Consider the following 14,342-nt stretch of genomic DNA (forward strand, 5'->3'; position numbering starts at 1 on the left):
AGTCAAGAACCGATAGGGAGTGACATCATAGGAATGGTGGCAGTGGGGCGCCCTTTTTGAGTTCTCCTATGGATCTTATCACAAATGGGACATCTATAACCCATCAAAGGACTCTCTGCTCATCACGCAGAACAGCTAAGAGACTCATGCAAGGATTACTTGAAGGTGGGCAAATTGGACGAGCAGGGGAAGAGGGAAGAGAATGGAGTGGAGACCTGGTCGGCATCTGCGGCGGTGGAAACGCCGCCGGCATACACAGCTGCAGAGACGCAGGGGATCCCAGGACGGAACAGAGAACACAAAAGCCAGGAGGTGGGCTCCTTCCCTGCGTCCCACAGCTGATCTCTCCCACAGAGGGGGCAGCCAGTTGGGCCCTAGGTCAGACAAAGAACACAAACTCCATACCTGAGCCCCTCCCCCCACTCTTCCAATCCTACCTCCGCCCTTCCAGTGATTTAAACTGGCCCCTGAACTGAGGAGCAGGGTCAAATTACAGAGGAGCCTTAGTGCTCAGGCTCTGGGAAGACCAGCGTGCAGCTCTGACCCAGGTAAGAGGCTGGGAAGAGTGTGATTTTTGCTGGGCTAGGAGAAAAGAGACTGCACCACCCTCAGCCACCACCTTTTCTGGCCTGCGGGAAGAGTGTGACACAGCTGGGCTGGGAGAGAGAAGACCCCTCCATCCCCAGCCCCCACCCTTTCTGGCCTGCCTAGGGTGGGGCAATTACAACTGCAGAGGCACTCCCAGGGATCAGCAGCAAATGGCAGATGCAGTTCTGGGCTTTCAGCAGGTCAGAAATCTCCCGCCCGCCACACACACACACACACACACACACACACACACACACACAAGGAAGAAGTGCCCTAAGACTCAGGAGAACTGGACACAGGGCTGGTGGTGCTACTCTCAGTGCGCATATGTGCAGTCAAGGGCAGAAACTGCACTGACTTTGTAGAAACTATCATCCAGACCCCTCAGCCCCACGCATCTAAATCTGCAGTCCCAACGTCACTCTGGGCACCAGGTGACCGGCTCTGCTTGCACAATACACAGAGGACTCTTTGGTACAGCAGAGGACAACCTGGAGATTACTTGCTGGGCTTAAGCCAAGACTGGCACTGCTTTTTTGTTTGTTTGTTTGTTTGTTTGTTTGTTTTTGTTTTGTTTTGTCTTTATAGCTTTGATATCTTTGCCTGTGTTCAGTGGGGGTTGTCGGTTGTTTTTACATGTGAATGTATTTGATTTTTTCTTTGTTGTTGTTGTTGTTGTGCTTGGTGATTTGCTTTGATCTAAAATTGCCCTACCAGGGCCCAGCTTAAGAGGCACAAGATTCAACACACCCAGAGGCCAACTGCAGACCAAACCAGAGTACTACTGGGTTTGACCTACAAGTGACGCACCCAGAGGGAATTCTCTACAGGCACAAGACCCCATAGAGGCCAAACCACATTTAAATGGTCAACCCTCACGCAACAGAAAACCCTGCGGTGGGCAGAGCCAAGTCTCACAACTAGTCAGCCTAGGAGTTAAACCTACCAACTCACAAGCGAAAAGCAATTAAAGACCTTCTTTAACAGGACAATATACACAATGCAAGAGTCACCTTTGGAGCACACGCAGAGGAGAAGAATGAAGTAGTGCAAGTCAAATATAAAGGACACATACTACATAAGATAACCTAGCAAGAACTAAGAACTCTAGGGGATCTACCTAATACATCGAAGCAAACACAGAGAGTCAGCCAGAATGGGGAAACAAAGAAACATCTCCCAAATAAAAGAACAGAAGAAACCTCCAGAAGTGGAACCGAATGAAACAGAGGTAACCAACCTATCAGAGACAGAGTTCAGAACACTGATGATAAGAATGTTTAAGGAGCTTAGTGACGGCATAAAGAAGGATAGAGAAATCACAATGAGCAACCAGTTAGAAATAAAGAACACAATTACTGAAATAAAGAACTCACTTGAAGGAATTAACAGCAGGTTAGATGAAGCAGAGGATCGAATCAGCAACTTAGAAGACAAGTTAGCAGAGATCACCCAAACAGAACAACAGAAAGAAAAAAGAATAAAAAACAATGAAGATGGTTTAAGAGACCTCTGGGATAACATCAAGCGCAACAACATGCGCATCATAGGAATACCAGAAGGTGAAGAGAGGAAGCAAGGGATTGAGAACATATTTGAAGTAATAATGTCTGAAAACTTCCCTAACCTGATGGAGGAAACCAACATACAAGCCCAGGAAGTGCAGAGAGTTCCAACCAGGATAAACCCAAACAGGTCCACACCAAGACACATTGTAGTTAAAATGGCAAAGGTTAAAGACAAAGAGAGAATCCTAAAAGCAGTAAGAGAAAGACAGAGGGTTACATACAAGGGAGCTCCCATAAGACTATCAAATGACTTTTCTACAGAAACATTGAAGACCAGGAGGGAGTGGCAGGAGATACTCAAAGTGATGGAAAACAAAGGCCTATAACCTAGATTGCTTAATCCAGCAAATATAGCATTTAAAGTTGATGGAGAGTTAAAGAGCTTCCCAGAAAAGAATAAGCTAAAGGAATTTATTACCACCAAGCCAGCATTGCAAGAAATACTAAAAGGACTTCTGTAAATAGAAGAAAGATGAAAACAATCTAACTGCAAATTTAAAAATGGCAATAACTATGTACCTATCAATAATCACTTTAAATGTAAATGGATTAAATGCTCCAATCAAGAGACATAGGGTGGCTGAGTGGATAAGAAAGCAAGACCCTTATATATGCTGTATACAAGAGACTCACCTCAGATCAAAAGACACACACAGGCTGAAAGTGAAGGGTTGGAGTAAGATATTTCAAGCAAATGGAAATGAGAAAAAAGCTGGAGTTGCAATACTTATATCTGACAAAATAGACTTTAAAATGAAGAACATATTAAAAGACAAAGATGGGCATTATATAATAATAAAGGGATCAATCTGACAAGAGGACATAACCCTAGTAAACGTCTATGCACCCAACATAGGAGCACCTAAATATATAAAACAGATATTGACTGACATAAAGACAGAAATCAACAGTAACATTATCATAGTAGGGGACTTCAACACACCTCTGACAACAAGGGACAGGTCTTCCAGACAGAAAACCAATATGGAAACAGCAGCCTTAAATGACACATTGGACCACTGGATTTAATCAATATTTTCAGAGCATTTCACCCAAATGCTGCAGAATACACGTTCTCCTCAAGCGCATATGGAACATTTTCCAAGATAGACCATATGTTAGGCCACAAAACAAGTCTTAATAAATTTAAGAAAATTGAAATCATACCAATTGTCTTCTCTGACCACAGTGCTATGAAATTAGAAATGAACTACAGGAAAAAAACTGGAAGACACATCAATTCATGGAGGCTGAATAACATGTTACTAAATAATGAATGGGTCAACCAGGAGATCAAGGAAAATCAAAAGATATCTCGAGACAAACGAAAATGAAAACACGGCGACCCAAAATCTATGGGATGCCGCAAAAGCAGTCCTAAGAGGGAAATTCATAACATTGCAGGCCTACCTAAAGAAACAAGAAAAATCACTAATCAACAGTTTATCTTCACACTTAAGGGATCTGGAAAAAGAACAGCAAAATAAGCCCAAAGGGAGTACAAGGAAGGAGATAATAAAGATCAGAGCAGAGATAAATGAAATAGAAACCAGAAAAACAATACAAAAGATCAATGAATCCAAGAGTTGGTTCTTAGAGAAGATAAACCAAATCAACAAACCTTTAGCCAGACTCATTAAAAAAAAGAGAGAGAGGACCCAAATTAATAAAATCAGAAATGAAAGAGGAGAAGTGACAACAGACACCGCAGAAATACAAAAAATATAAGAAATTACTATGAGCAACCATACACCAACAAATTTGACAATCTGGAAGAAATGAACAATTTTCTAGAGGTGTACAACAATCCAAGGCTAACTCAAGAAGAAACGGGAAACCTGAATAGACTGATAACCACTAGGGAAATTGAATCAGTTATCAACAATCTCCCAACAAACAAAAGCCCTGGACCAGATGGCTTTACAGGTGAATTTTACAAAATGTTCAAAAAAGAATTATCACCTATGCTCCTCAAGCTTTTCCAAAAAATCCAGAAAGAGAGAAGGCTCCCAAACACTTTTTACGAAGCCACTATCACCCTGATCCCAAAATCAGACAAAGACATCACAAAAAAGGAAAACTACAGGCCAATATCGCTAATGAACATAGATGTAAAAACCCTCAACAAAATATTAGTGAACAGAATTCAGCAATACATTGAAAAGATCATACACCATGATCAAGTGGGATTCATCCCTGGTATGCAAGGGTGGTTCAACATCCGCAAATCAATTAATGTGATACACCATATTAACAAAATGAAAAATAAAAATCACAGATCATATCAATAGATGCAGAAAAAGCATTTGATAAAATCCAGCAGCCATTTATGATAAAAACCCTTAAGAAAGTGGGATCATATCTCAACGTAATAAAGGACATATATGATAAACCCACAGCTAACATCATACTCAATGGGGAAAAGCTAAAACCATTCCCCTTAAGATCAGGAACAAGGCAAGGTTGCCCACTTTCTCCACTTCTATTCAACATAGTGCTGGAAGTTCTAGCCACAGCAATCAGACAAGAAAAAGAAATAAAAGGCATCCAAATCAGTAAGGCGAAAGTAAAATTGTCATTACATGCAGATGACATGATACTATATATAGAGAACACTAAAGACTCCACCAAGAAACTATTAGAGCTGATAGATGAATTTAGTAAAGTAGCAGGATAAAAAATTAATATTCAGAAATCAGTTGCATTTGTATATACCAATAATAAAACATCAGAAGGACAAATTAAAAAAACAATCCCATTTACAATTGCTTCAAAGACTAAAACACCTGGGAATAAATTTAACCAAAGAAGTAAAAGATCTGTACTCAGAAAATTATAAGACACTGAAGAAAGAAATGAAAGAAGATACAAATAGATGTAAACACATACCATGTTCATGGATAGGAAGAATTAATATAGTTAAAATGTCCATACTCCCTAAGGCAATATACATATTCAACACAATTCCTATCAAACTACCAACGATGTTTTGCACAGAAATAGAACATATAATCCTAAAATTTATATGAGACCATAAAATACCGCAGATAGCCTCAGCAATCTTGAGAAATAAGAACAAAGTGGGAGGTATAACAATACCTGACATCAAATTATACTACAAGGCTACAGTAATCAAAACAGCATGGTACTGGCATAAAAACAGACACATAGATCAATGGAACAGAATAGAGAGTCCAGAAATAAATCCACGCCTATATAGCCATTTAATCTACGACAATGAAAGCAGGAATATATGGTGGGGTAAAGACAGTCTATTCAATAAATGGTGCTGGGAAACCTGGACAGACACATGCAAAAAAATGAAGCTGGACCACCTCCTTACACCATATACAAAAATAAATTCAAAATGGCTTAAAGACTTAAATGTAAGATCTGAAACCATAAAATTCCTAGAAAAAAATACAGGAAAAAACTTCACAGACATTACCTGGAATAAGATTTTTACTGATATATCCCCTCGCGCGAGGGAAGTAAGAGAAAAAATAAACATGTGGGATTATATCAAACTAAAAAGTTTTTTCACAGCAAAAGAAATCATCAATAAAACAAAAAGGGACCCTACTGAATGGGAAAAGATATTTGCCAATGATATATCTGATAAGGGGTTAATATCACAAATTTATAAAAAACTCACTCAACTCAACTCCAAAAAAACAAACAACCCAATTAAAAAATGGGCAGAAGACATGAAGAGACATTTTTCTATAAAGGACATACAGATGGCAAACAGACATACGAAAAAATGCTCAAATTCACTAATCATTAGAGAAATGCAAATAAAAACCACAATGAGACACCACCTCACCCCAGTCAAAATGGCTATCATCAATAAATCAATAAACAACAGTGTTGGCGCGGATATGGAGAAAAGGGAACGCTTGTGCACTGTTGGTGGGATTGCAGATTGGTGCAGCTACTATGGAAAACAATATGGAGGTATCTCAAAAATCTGAAAATGGAACTACCTTATGATCCAGCAATTCCACTCCTAGGTATCTATCCGGAGAAATCCAAAACTCTAATTCAAAAAACTTTATGCACTCCTATGTTTATTGCAGCACTATACACAATAGCCAAGACACGGAAACAACCAAAATGCCTATCAGTAGATGACTGGATTAAGAAACTGTGGTACATTTATACAATGGAGTATTACGCAGCAATAAAGAAGAAAGAAATCTTACCATCTGCAACCACATGGATGGACCTAGAGAACATTATGTTAAGTGAAATAAGTCAGACAGAGAAAGACAAATACCATATGATCTCACTTATATGTGTAATCTAAAGAAAAGAATAAGTGAATGAACTAATCAGAAACAGTTTTGGAGACAGAGAGGAAAAACTGAGGGTTGCTAGATGGGCGGGGGGGTGGGGTAAGGGGGAAGGTGAAGGGATTAGAAAACAGTCAGTAACCACAAGATGGCCATGGTGTTCTGAAAATTAGTTTGCAGAATGTAATCAATAATGTTGTAAAGATTTTGTAGGGTATCCAATGGACACTTGTCTCATTAGGGAAACCACCTCAGGGATGATGCAGATGCCTGATCACTGCATGATACACCTGAAGCTGAAGCTGAACAATCATGAATGTCAACTACAAGTTTGTATGTGTATATGTATGTATTTATAAGAAGCGGAGTACAGCATTAGGAATAGAGACAGTGGAAATGTAATGGCTCTGTGCGATGTCAGAGGGATAGTGGATGGGGGGAGGGGGGTTCACACAGTGTGAGGGATATAGAAGATAAACATTTAAGTATTACTTTGTCTTGTGCACCTGAAACTAATAAAAAAATTAAAAAATAGAAAAATAAAAAAGAACCAACCGTAGGACATTTTCTGGTTAAAAAAAAAAAAGCCTTCAACTTGTAGCTGAATAAAGCCACCTGCTGTCAATGTGACTTCTCTCTGCTCATCTGTGTCCTGGCTTGTCCCAATTCAACTCTATATTCAACTTCCATGATTCCAATACATACACAATTCATCAGCAACTGGCTGATTATGAAAGGACATAACATCGAAAGATAAGAGACCAAGTGTTCACATTAGATTTATACCTGGATGTCTAGCTAAGGCAGTGTGATGGGAGACGCAGGACAAGAAGAGAGAGAACAAGAGGCAAGAAAGGATATTCAGCAATGAGACACAAATTGCTTTTCATTTCATCTCTAAAAAGAAGGAAAACCTCTTAAGTGTATCTAATCATTTCACTTAATTGAATCTACCAGTTTTTGTGTTTGCGGATCTCCAGTTGGTAATACTGACATAAGACACAGAACAGCATCAGTTAAACTTTCTGGGCAAATCGTTCCTTCCTGCAAGACCAGTCTGCAGTGGGTGGAATGTGCTTTACCAGAGTGTGAGTGAGCTGTGAGGAAGGTCAAGCCAAGGTCACACCACTTAAGAACTCTCTCTTTTCCACAAATATCGGAGCTGGTGACAAATTACAAAGCTGCTCACCGCAACATTATAAGTTTATTCCAAGCACAAGTTACCTGATCAAGGACATCTGAAAACTGTCTAAGCTTGCTGAGTTCCACCAAATTCAGCCAGGTCACATCCAGGATCCATTTAGATGGTTTAGGAGGACAAGCTTTAAGGTCCAATGAGGCACCACCTTCAAAATTAAACATATAAGGTTATTAGATGTTCCTTCTTTACTATAGGATAATCTACTCATAAAATCTTTTGCTTAAACTATTTGAACTTCAATTATTTTACTACCTTGACATTTTTTAAGCTCAGAAATATAAGTCATAGTGATGAACAAGCTTTAAAATTGAATAAAGGAATAGATGACGTCACAAAAACACATTTAAGAATCATCAGTATGGGTTTGGAGCCGAGCAGATGCTGGATTCTATTCTAGTTCCACGTGGCCAAGGTCTGAGACAAGCTGGCTCAGGATGGAGGACAAAGCACAGGGTCACTAAATGAGCAGCTGTTGTCAAAGGGAAGAACTACTCAATGATGACATAAGTTCATTTTAAGGAAAGAATTTCTCTGGAAATGTCAGTAGCGCTACGTGTGTTTGAAGAGTTCTCTTCTATAAATCACTATATTATTTACATCCATTCTGAGGACACCCCAAGCGCCCTCTGCTGTATCATTTGTGTTTGGTCAATTAAAACACAACAAACATTTCCATTAGGTACTGGCTCCTATCTTCTTGCTGACGATTTATCTAAGGTCAGGCCACTCTCACAGCACTGTAGAACAAATGACACCTTAAAAATGTTACTGTGGCCCACTTCAGGAAAACTAAACGTGTGAGCAATCATATTTTAAGTCAAAGACAGAGTTAGCGAGTCTTCTATGGTGTTAAATATATTGTTCAATAAATAACATCCATCAAAGTCTTTCAGGGAAAATATGCTCTAAGCACAATTCTTAAAAGAACATAACCAATGCATTTGGCTACCTTTAAAATCCTTTTTGGAATAGAGTAGGTCATAAACAAATAATTATATTTAAGATATTTATTGAGCCAATCTCTACTTTACCCAGGCCCCATGTGCCCCACTGAATTGCTATTTTTCTGCCAAATCCATCTTAGTATATTTCCAACAAGGTAAGTGTGGCCTTGAAGCCATTTCAATGAAAATATTAGCTCATAAAATCAAAACAGATTGTTTTAACGCCAGGGAGCAGTTAAGGACCTAAGGACAATAGCACTGTGTTGAAAAATGTCACACCACTTGCTACAAAAACCGTCCATTTTCCAACAAACTGAAAAGAATAAGGCATTCACCAGAGGGTTAGGAAGAAGCTAATTCATGGATAGGAAAGGGCATTCCTTGCAGCCAAAGCATTATTCTTTGTTTAGTAGTGGGTGACTAGGTCATGAATATCTTCCCTGGCTTAAAAGTGTACAACGGCCACAAAGAATGATTTTAACGGGTGGGGGAGGACATATCCCTGGATAATATGGCACCAGATTAAATGGATTCCTGATGAATACACAGCTGAAATAGGAATAATTCAAAATAACTCAAGATGACAGAGAATTATGCCATTCCCTTCATTCTTCAAACCCTTGCTTCATAGATGCTTGTAATGGAAGACTTAGGCACCTTATGCCATCTAATCATGACATGGCATAGCTAGGGCAGACTTAGAAAGTCATCTAGGCTGATCCTTTCCCATCTTAGAGGTAAGTACATTAAGCAACCAGTATCAAAACACTGCTGCTCTCTAAATAACATTTTCAAACACGTCCTTACAGAGGGAAGTCACATCCTTGGGTAGCTCTCACCAAAATAACTATCAAAGGGCAGTCTCTTGAAACTCTTGTTTCATAAAGCAATATAATAAATAGCTGTTGAATGCCCAAGGCCCACAGAAAGCTGTCTAACCTCTGCAAGCCTCAGAATAATTAAAATAAACTACAATACTAACGATAATATAACAAAATGTCTATCATCTACAGAGCATATTCTATGTGCCAGGGTTTATATAAATTGTGTGATTCTCAATAATCCTATTATGTAAATGTGACTATGCTTGTTTTATAGCTGAGGAGACTGAAGCTTCAAAAGGTTAAAAACCCAGCTTGAGACCACTCATCAAACAAGTGGGAAGCCACTATTTTTCCCTTCGAGTTTTCCTAACACTAAATCCCATGTTGGTTATCATCACGTGAAACTGTAACACGCTTTACAGTATTCCAAGCAGACCAGCATGCTATGTTCGGTGTCCCTTCCATGGGGAGATGCATCTCATGCCTGAACTGAGGATGTCAGGAACAACTTTCCCCTAGGAAAGCTCAGTCAGCTAGAGGACCAGAGTATTGAGGCCAGAAATCAGTAATATATGACAGGCTCTTGTAAAGGCAACTTCTATCCCTACATGCGATCTACGGTGGTGTCTCTCATGATCACTCATCTTCCACGTGCTCGGCTTTAGGAAACTTGGAACTAAAGAAACCTAAGGAACAAGGGTGCAAGAGACAGTGAATTAAAGAGAAAGAGGGAAGGGAGAAGGGGCGGAGAGAGAGAGAGAGAGATCATCCATAAATCATACATTTCTAAGTTCAAGTCTAACGGAAGGAGTCTTAGATGCTACTCTAAGATGGCTATGCATATGCATAAGTACGAACATAAATGTGCATTTGTCTGTGTGACTGTGGATCTACACCCCCTCCCTACGGCCCCCATTGGAGTTCTCTGCAAGTTCCTCCACAAATCCACTCTCCAGGTGAAGTCATGAAAATCCTTCCCCACACCAAGATATAATTATGGCTTACATTTAAAGGCTCTGTTTAGAAACGTGGAATAGATAAAACCATTTAAACCCCCACCTTCATTTCCACAGTTACTTTAAATATTTATTGTCCAGCCATTCAAGAATGTGATAGCAAATGTATGTTTCCCAGCCTTCCACTTGGCTCTTATTCCAGCTGCAGCGGGACCTATCTGTGAGCGATGCTTCTGTACATACAGGATAAATGTCCATGGGATGAGTACACAGTCGCCTCACCCACTCCACTCCAGCCACCCCGCTTGCTTTGCTTTCCCTCTGTCATACCACTTGCTTCCGTCCACCGGAGGCCTTCATGCCAGCTCCTCTTCCTTCAACACGCTTCCTCTATAGATGTCCCCAAGGCCAGCAGGATGTCCCCTTCAGGCCTTTGCTTACCTGGCCATCTCTCAGGGAGGTCTACCCCATTAGAGATCCCATTAAATATCCCATTTAAAAGTGTAACCTCTTCCACCTCACACTCCCTGTAACTCCCATCTCCCTTACCCTGTTTTTCCCATAGTGCTTTCTAGCTTCTCACATACTACGTAATTTACTTATTGTTTTATTCTTTTTTTCTATTTCATCCTCCCCCCCAAATACATATAAAACAAAATTCTTTTTTTGGTTGTTGTTCACTGTCTTCCACGTGTCTATTCTGTGCCCCAGCACACACAGTAGGTTCTCAATAAATATTCATAGAGCAAATGAACAAATAAAATATCTCATGGAAATGCAATCTTCAATGAAATGCAAGGAAACTATCGCCAGAAGAAAATACTGCACAGGACAATAATCCTCACACCTGCTTTCTAGTGTTATACTGACCTTTAATAAGCATAAGAAACTCTTCGTGCTTGACCCGATTCCTCTGGAGGTCGATCTTCAGGGTAAGCAGCAAGGTGAACAGGAATTTGTGCTCTTCGTACAGCCCTCGGGCAGCGTACTTATAGACCTCGTAGGTCATGTGTTCAATGATATTAGCAATCCTCTTGCTTGTAATTGGGCTCTTGATGGACCTGGAGTGGAGAACATTTAAATCAGGCTGATCCCACTGCCCTTCTCAACTGTCCATAAAAATGTCTTGAATAGAGGGCCAATTCTTATTCTTTACACATCCAGGGTACGCCTCCTGAATCTAAACTAACAAGCATCTCTAGTGTGAAATAACATAACATGCTAGAAGGGTCCTCCACATCGTCTAAATCAATTCTCCCGCAGGGCATTATATTATGACCCACAACAACGTCTTGAGAATTTTCTTGTTTCACAGAAACACATAAGGAATCAATCAATGGACGAATAATTGGTGGACGAATAATTTCTTTCTCTGAGCATAAAATGACACATGAGAAGGACTTGTTCACATGCTAGTCATTACGGTAATCTTAGATTTAGAGAAAAATAATAAGGCTCGGGAGGAAAGGGAAAGGAAGTTAGAAATGCAAGTCAGCACGTTAGCCTACGGATACAGAATTCAGCTTGGCTCCCTCAGCAGACGCACCTGGCTAAGGAAAGGTCAAACAAGCCGAGAAACTGGCGGAGCGAAGTCTGATACATCTCATTCACCAGGCGCATCTCGGTGATAAGGAAGTAGAGGACGCTGCCCCGCGTAGCAACTGAAAGACAGAGAGGAAGCCTCCATGTACTAGGAGGGTGGAAAACAGGTGCCTCAAGCACAGGCTCTAGAGGGAAGTCACAAGTGGCTTTTTATGTCTCATCAGGAACTATGCTCCAGCAGGGGTGCTAGAACAAGCTCCTAGAGTGCTGCTCCTCCTGAGTATTGAATTCTCACTTGTAGTTGTTGCATAAATAGTTGGTTTCTGTTTATCAAATGGTACTTTCCGTTTTAGAATTTCTAGATCCCTTATAAGTATGTTTTACTGCGTTTCTTTTTTATAGGTAGAAAAAAAACACAACTGAAGGGATAGCAAAGGTTTTAACACTCAGCAAGCTGTGTAGGCATTAAGACGAACCTCATTTTTAAGTGCCACGAAGAAGCCTTGCCCAACCTTGGCCTCGACTTGGCAAAACAAGGCGTCCCACAGAGGATGCACCTGACCTTCCACGAGTAGATGATATTGTTTCGATTATTTTTTCAGGAGAAATGATCACTTACTAAAGCAGTTTGAATCCTTCTAGCAGGCTCCTCTAGTAACCAATGGCCAACAGCGATTTGCAAATCGGTGGATCCAACTCAGGGGTTCCCATGACAACTACCTCCCTAAGACTCCAAATAAAACACTGGCATAGTGTTGCCAAATGATGACCAACTAGTGAACAACCCAAATTCTGCACCAATTCCTTGGATTCCACTAGTGTAGTCACATGTTCTTTAAAATTCCTCCCTCTTTACTTTCTAGTTTAAAAATAAGTTCATACCATGTTTTCCTGAAGGTAAGACATAGCCGGACAATCAGCTCTTACTGTGTCTTTTGGAGGAAAAATTAATATGAGACCCGGTATTGTATTGTATATTATATTATATTATATTATATTATATTATATTATATTATATTAATTATATTATTAAGACCCATTCTTATATTATAGTAAAATAAGACTGGGTCTTACATTAAGTTTTGCTCCAAAAGATAGATGCATTAGAGCTGATTGTCCAGCTAGGTCCTATTTCCGGGGAAACACAGTAGGAACCTTAAAAGATTTATCAACTAACACAAATTGGAAGCATGTAGAAAATTTACATTGTTACAATTTTTTTTCATCTCCATATAACTGAATAGAAATGCGACAAAACATGAATGGCCACCTCACTTTGCACAATTACTTGCATAACGTCCTTACTTCCTGCAATTCCTCTAATTCTCTTTTCTTTCTTGTTTCATTTTCCTGTGACATTTGTCTTTCATTACCAGACTCACCAGGTCTGTATTCCTCCCGGGCTGAGTTAATTTGAATTTCTGTCTCGGCAGAAATTTCCAGCTTCTGTGTCACCTCCTCCGCTGTCTTTTTTGTGTTACTTAGCACAACAATGAGACTCTCCTCTTCCACCAGGGACCCCTGGGTACTCGTCAGACGGTAAAGCAAATTATCTTCTAGCTCCTTCATCCTTCTTTTGTTTGCAGTTACATCTTCCATAAGATGAGTTCTTTCTTTTTCCAATTCCTGTTAATTTACATAAATATATTTTCTTCCTTAATTAACAGCTACTGTCTGGCCATTATTAAAAAGTTAACCTACAGGGCTGCCCTCAAGCTCCTATACTGTAGTTATATTTGACTGCAGAAAACATGGCCATTTGAAAAATTAAGTTATAAGTTGGCACAAAATAAATCATACTTGAGTATTTCTCATATCATCTGAAAAGCATAATGCAGTAGCTGAAAGGGACTTCAGAAAAGAACTTTCTAATCTTGCACTTAATAATGCATGCTTTCGTGTCTACTGGGGAAGCAAGCATGGGCTGTCAGATCCCAAAACCACTCAAGTCTTACTGAGTCTTCCTGCATAACAATTTTTCTTCTGTCCATTTTTTCCAATTAGCCACTGGCTTAAATGAGGCTTTCATCATTCCTCAGTGGGTGACTCTGACCATAAGTGGTCTCCCTGCTGACCCTTCTCTCTGCCATCACCCCCTTTTCTGCTCCTGGTCACTCACGGAATCTTTGCTATTTGGAAGGGTCCAAAATTCTCACCACAGTTTGTAAAACCTGTTGCAACCTACATTTCCAATCTCGTCTCCACTTGAGAACTACCGGATTGGGACTAAAATGAGGCCTCCATGGTGCTTATAAAAACCATTACTAATAACATAAACACAATCATTGGTGATATATACAATAAGGAGCAAATTATTCAATTCCTGATTTAGAAAATAATAAGTAAAAGCTTGAACATTATTGAGGTGGTATGGTCAATACATTTTTAACACTAATTAAATAAATTTGTCAATTAAAGTAATAC

General features: G+C 39.7%; 1 protein-coding gene across 5 annotated transcripts in view; it reads right to left on the reverse strand.

Annotated features, from left to right (window-relative positions):
* Positions 1-14,342, reverse strand: part of DNAH5 (dynein axonemal heavy chain 5) — a 244,682-nt gene that overhangs the window by 31,129 nt on the left and 199,211 nt on the right. For 4 of the 5 annotated variants that reach the window (XM_074329069.2, XM_088796437.1, XM_019713456.3 and 1 more), the window contains exons 66-69: positions 13,301-13,544; positions 11,923-12,037; positions 11,247-11,437; positions 7,676-7,797 (exon numbers count right to left, since the gene is read on the reverse strand). In XM_074329069.2, coding sequence (XP_074185170.2) covers positions 7,676-7,797; positions 11,247-11,437; positions 11,923-12,037; positions 13,301-13,544 — 672 coding nt within the window. Of the gene's footprint in view, positions 1-7,675; positions 7,798-11,246; positions 11,438-11,922; positions 12,038-13,300; positions 13,545-14,342 lie in introns of those variants that run through there. The other variant, XM_088796439.1, reaches the window with a different exon arrangement.

Source organism: Rhinolophus sinicus, chromosome 3 (genome assembly GCF_057876585.1).
Source record: "Rhinolophus sinicus isolate RSI-liver-muscle chromosome 3, RSI-T2T, whole genome shotgun sequence".
In the NCBI taxonomy this organism is placed as follows: Eukaryota; Metazoa; Chordata; class Mammalia; order Chiroptera; family Rhinolophidae; genus Rhinolophus; species Rhinolophus sinicus.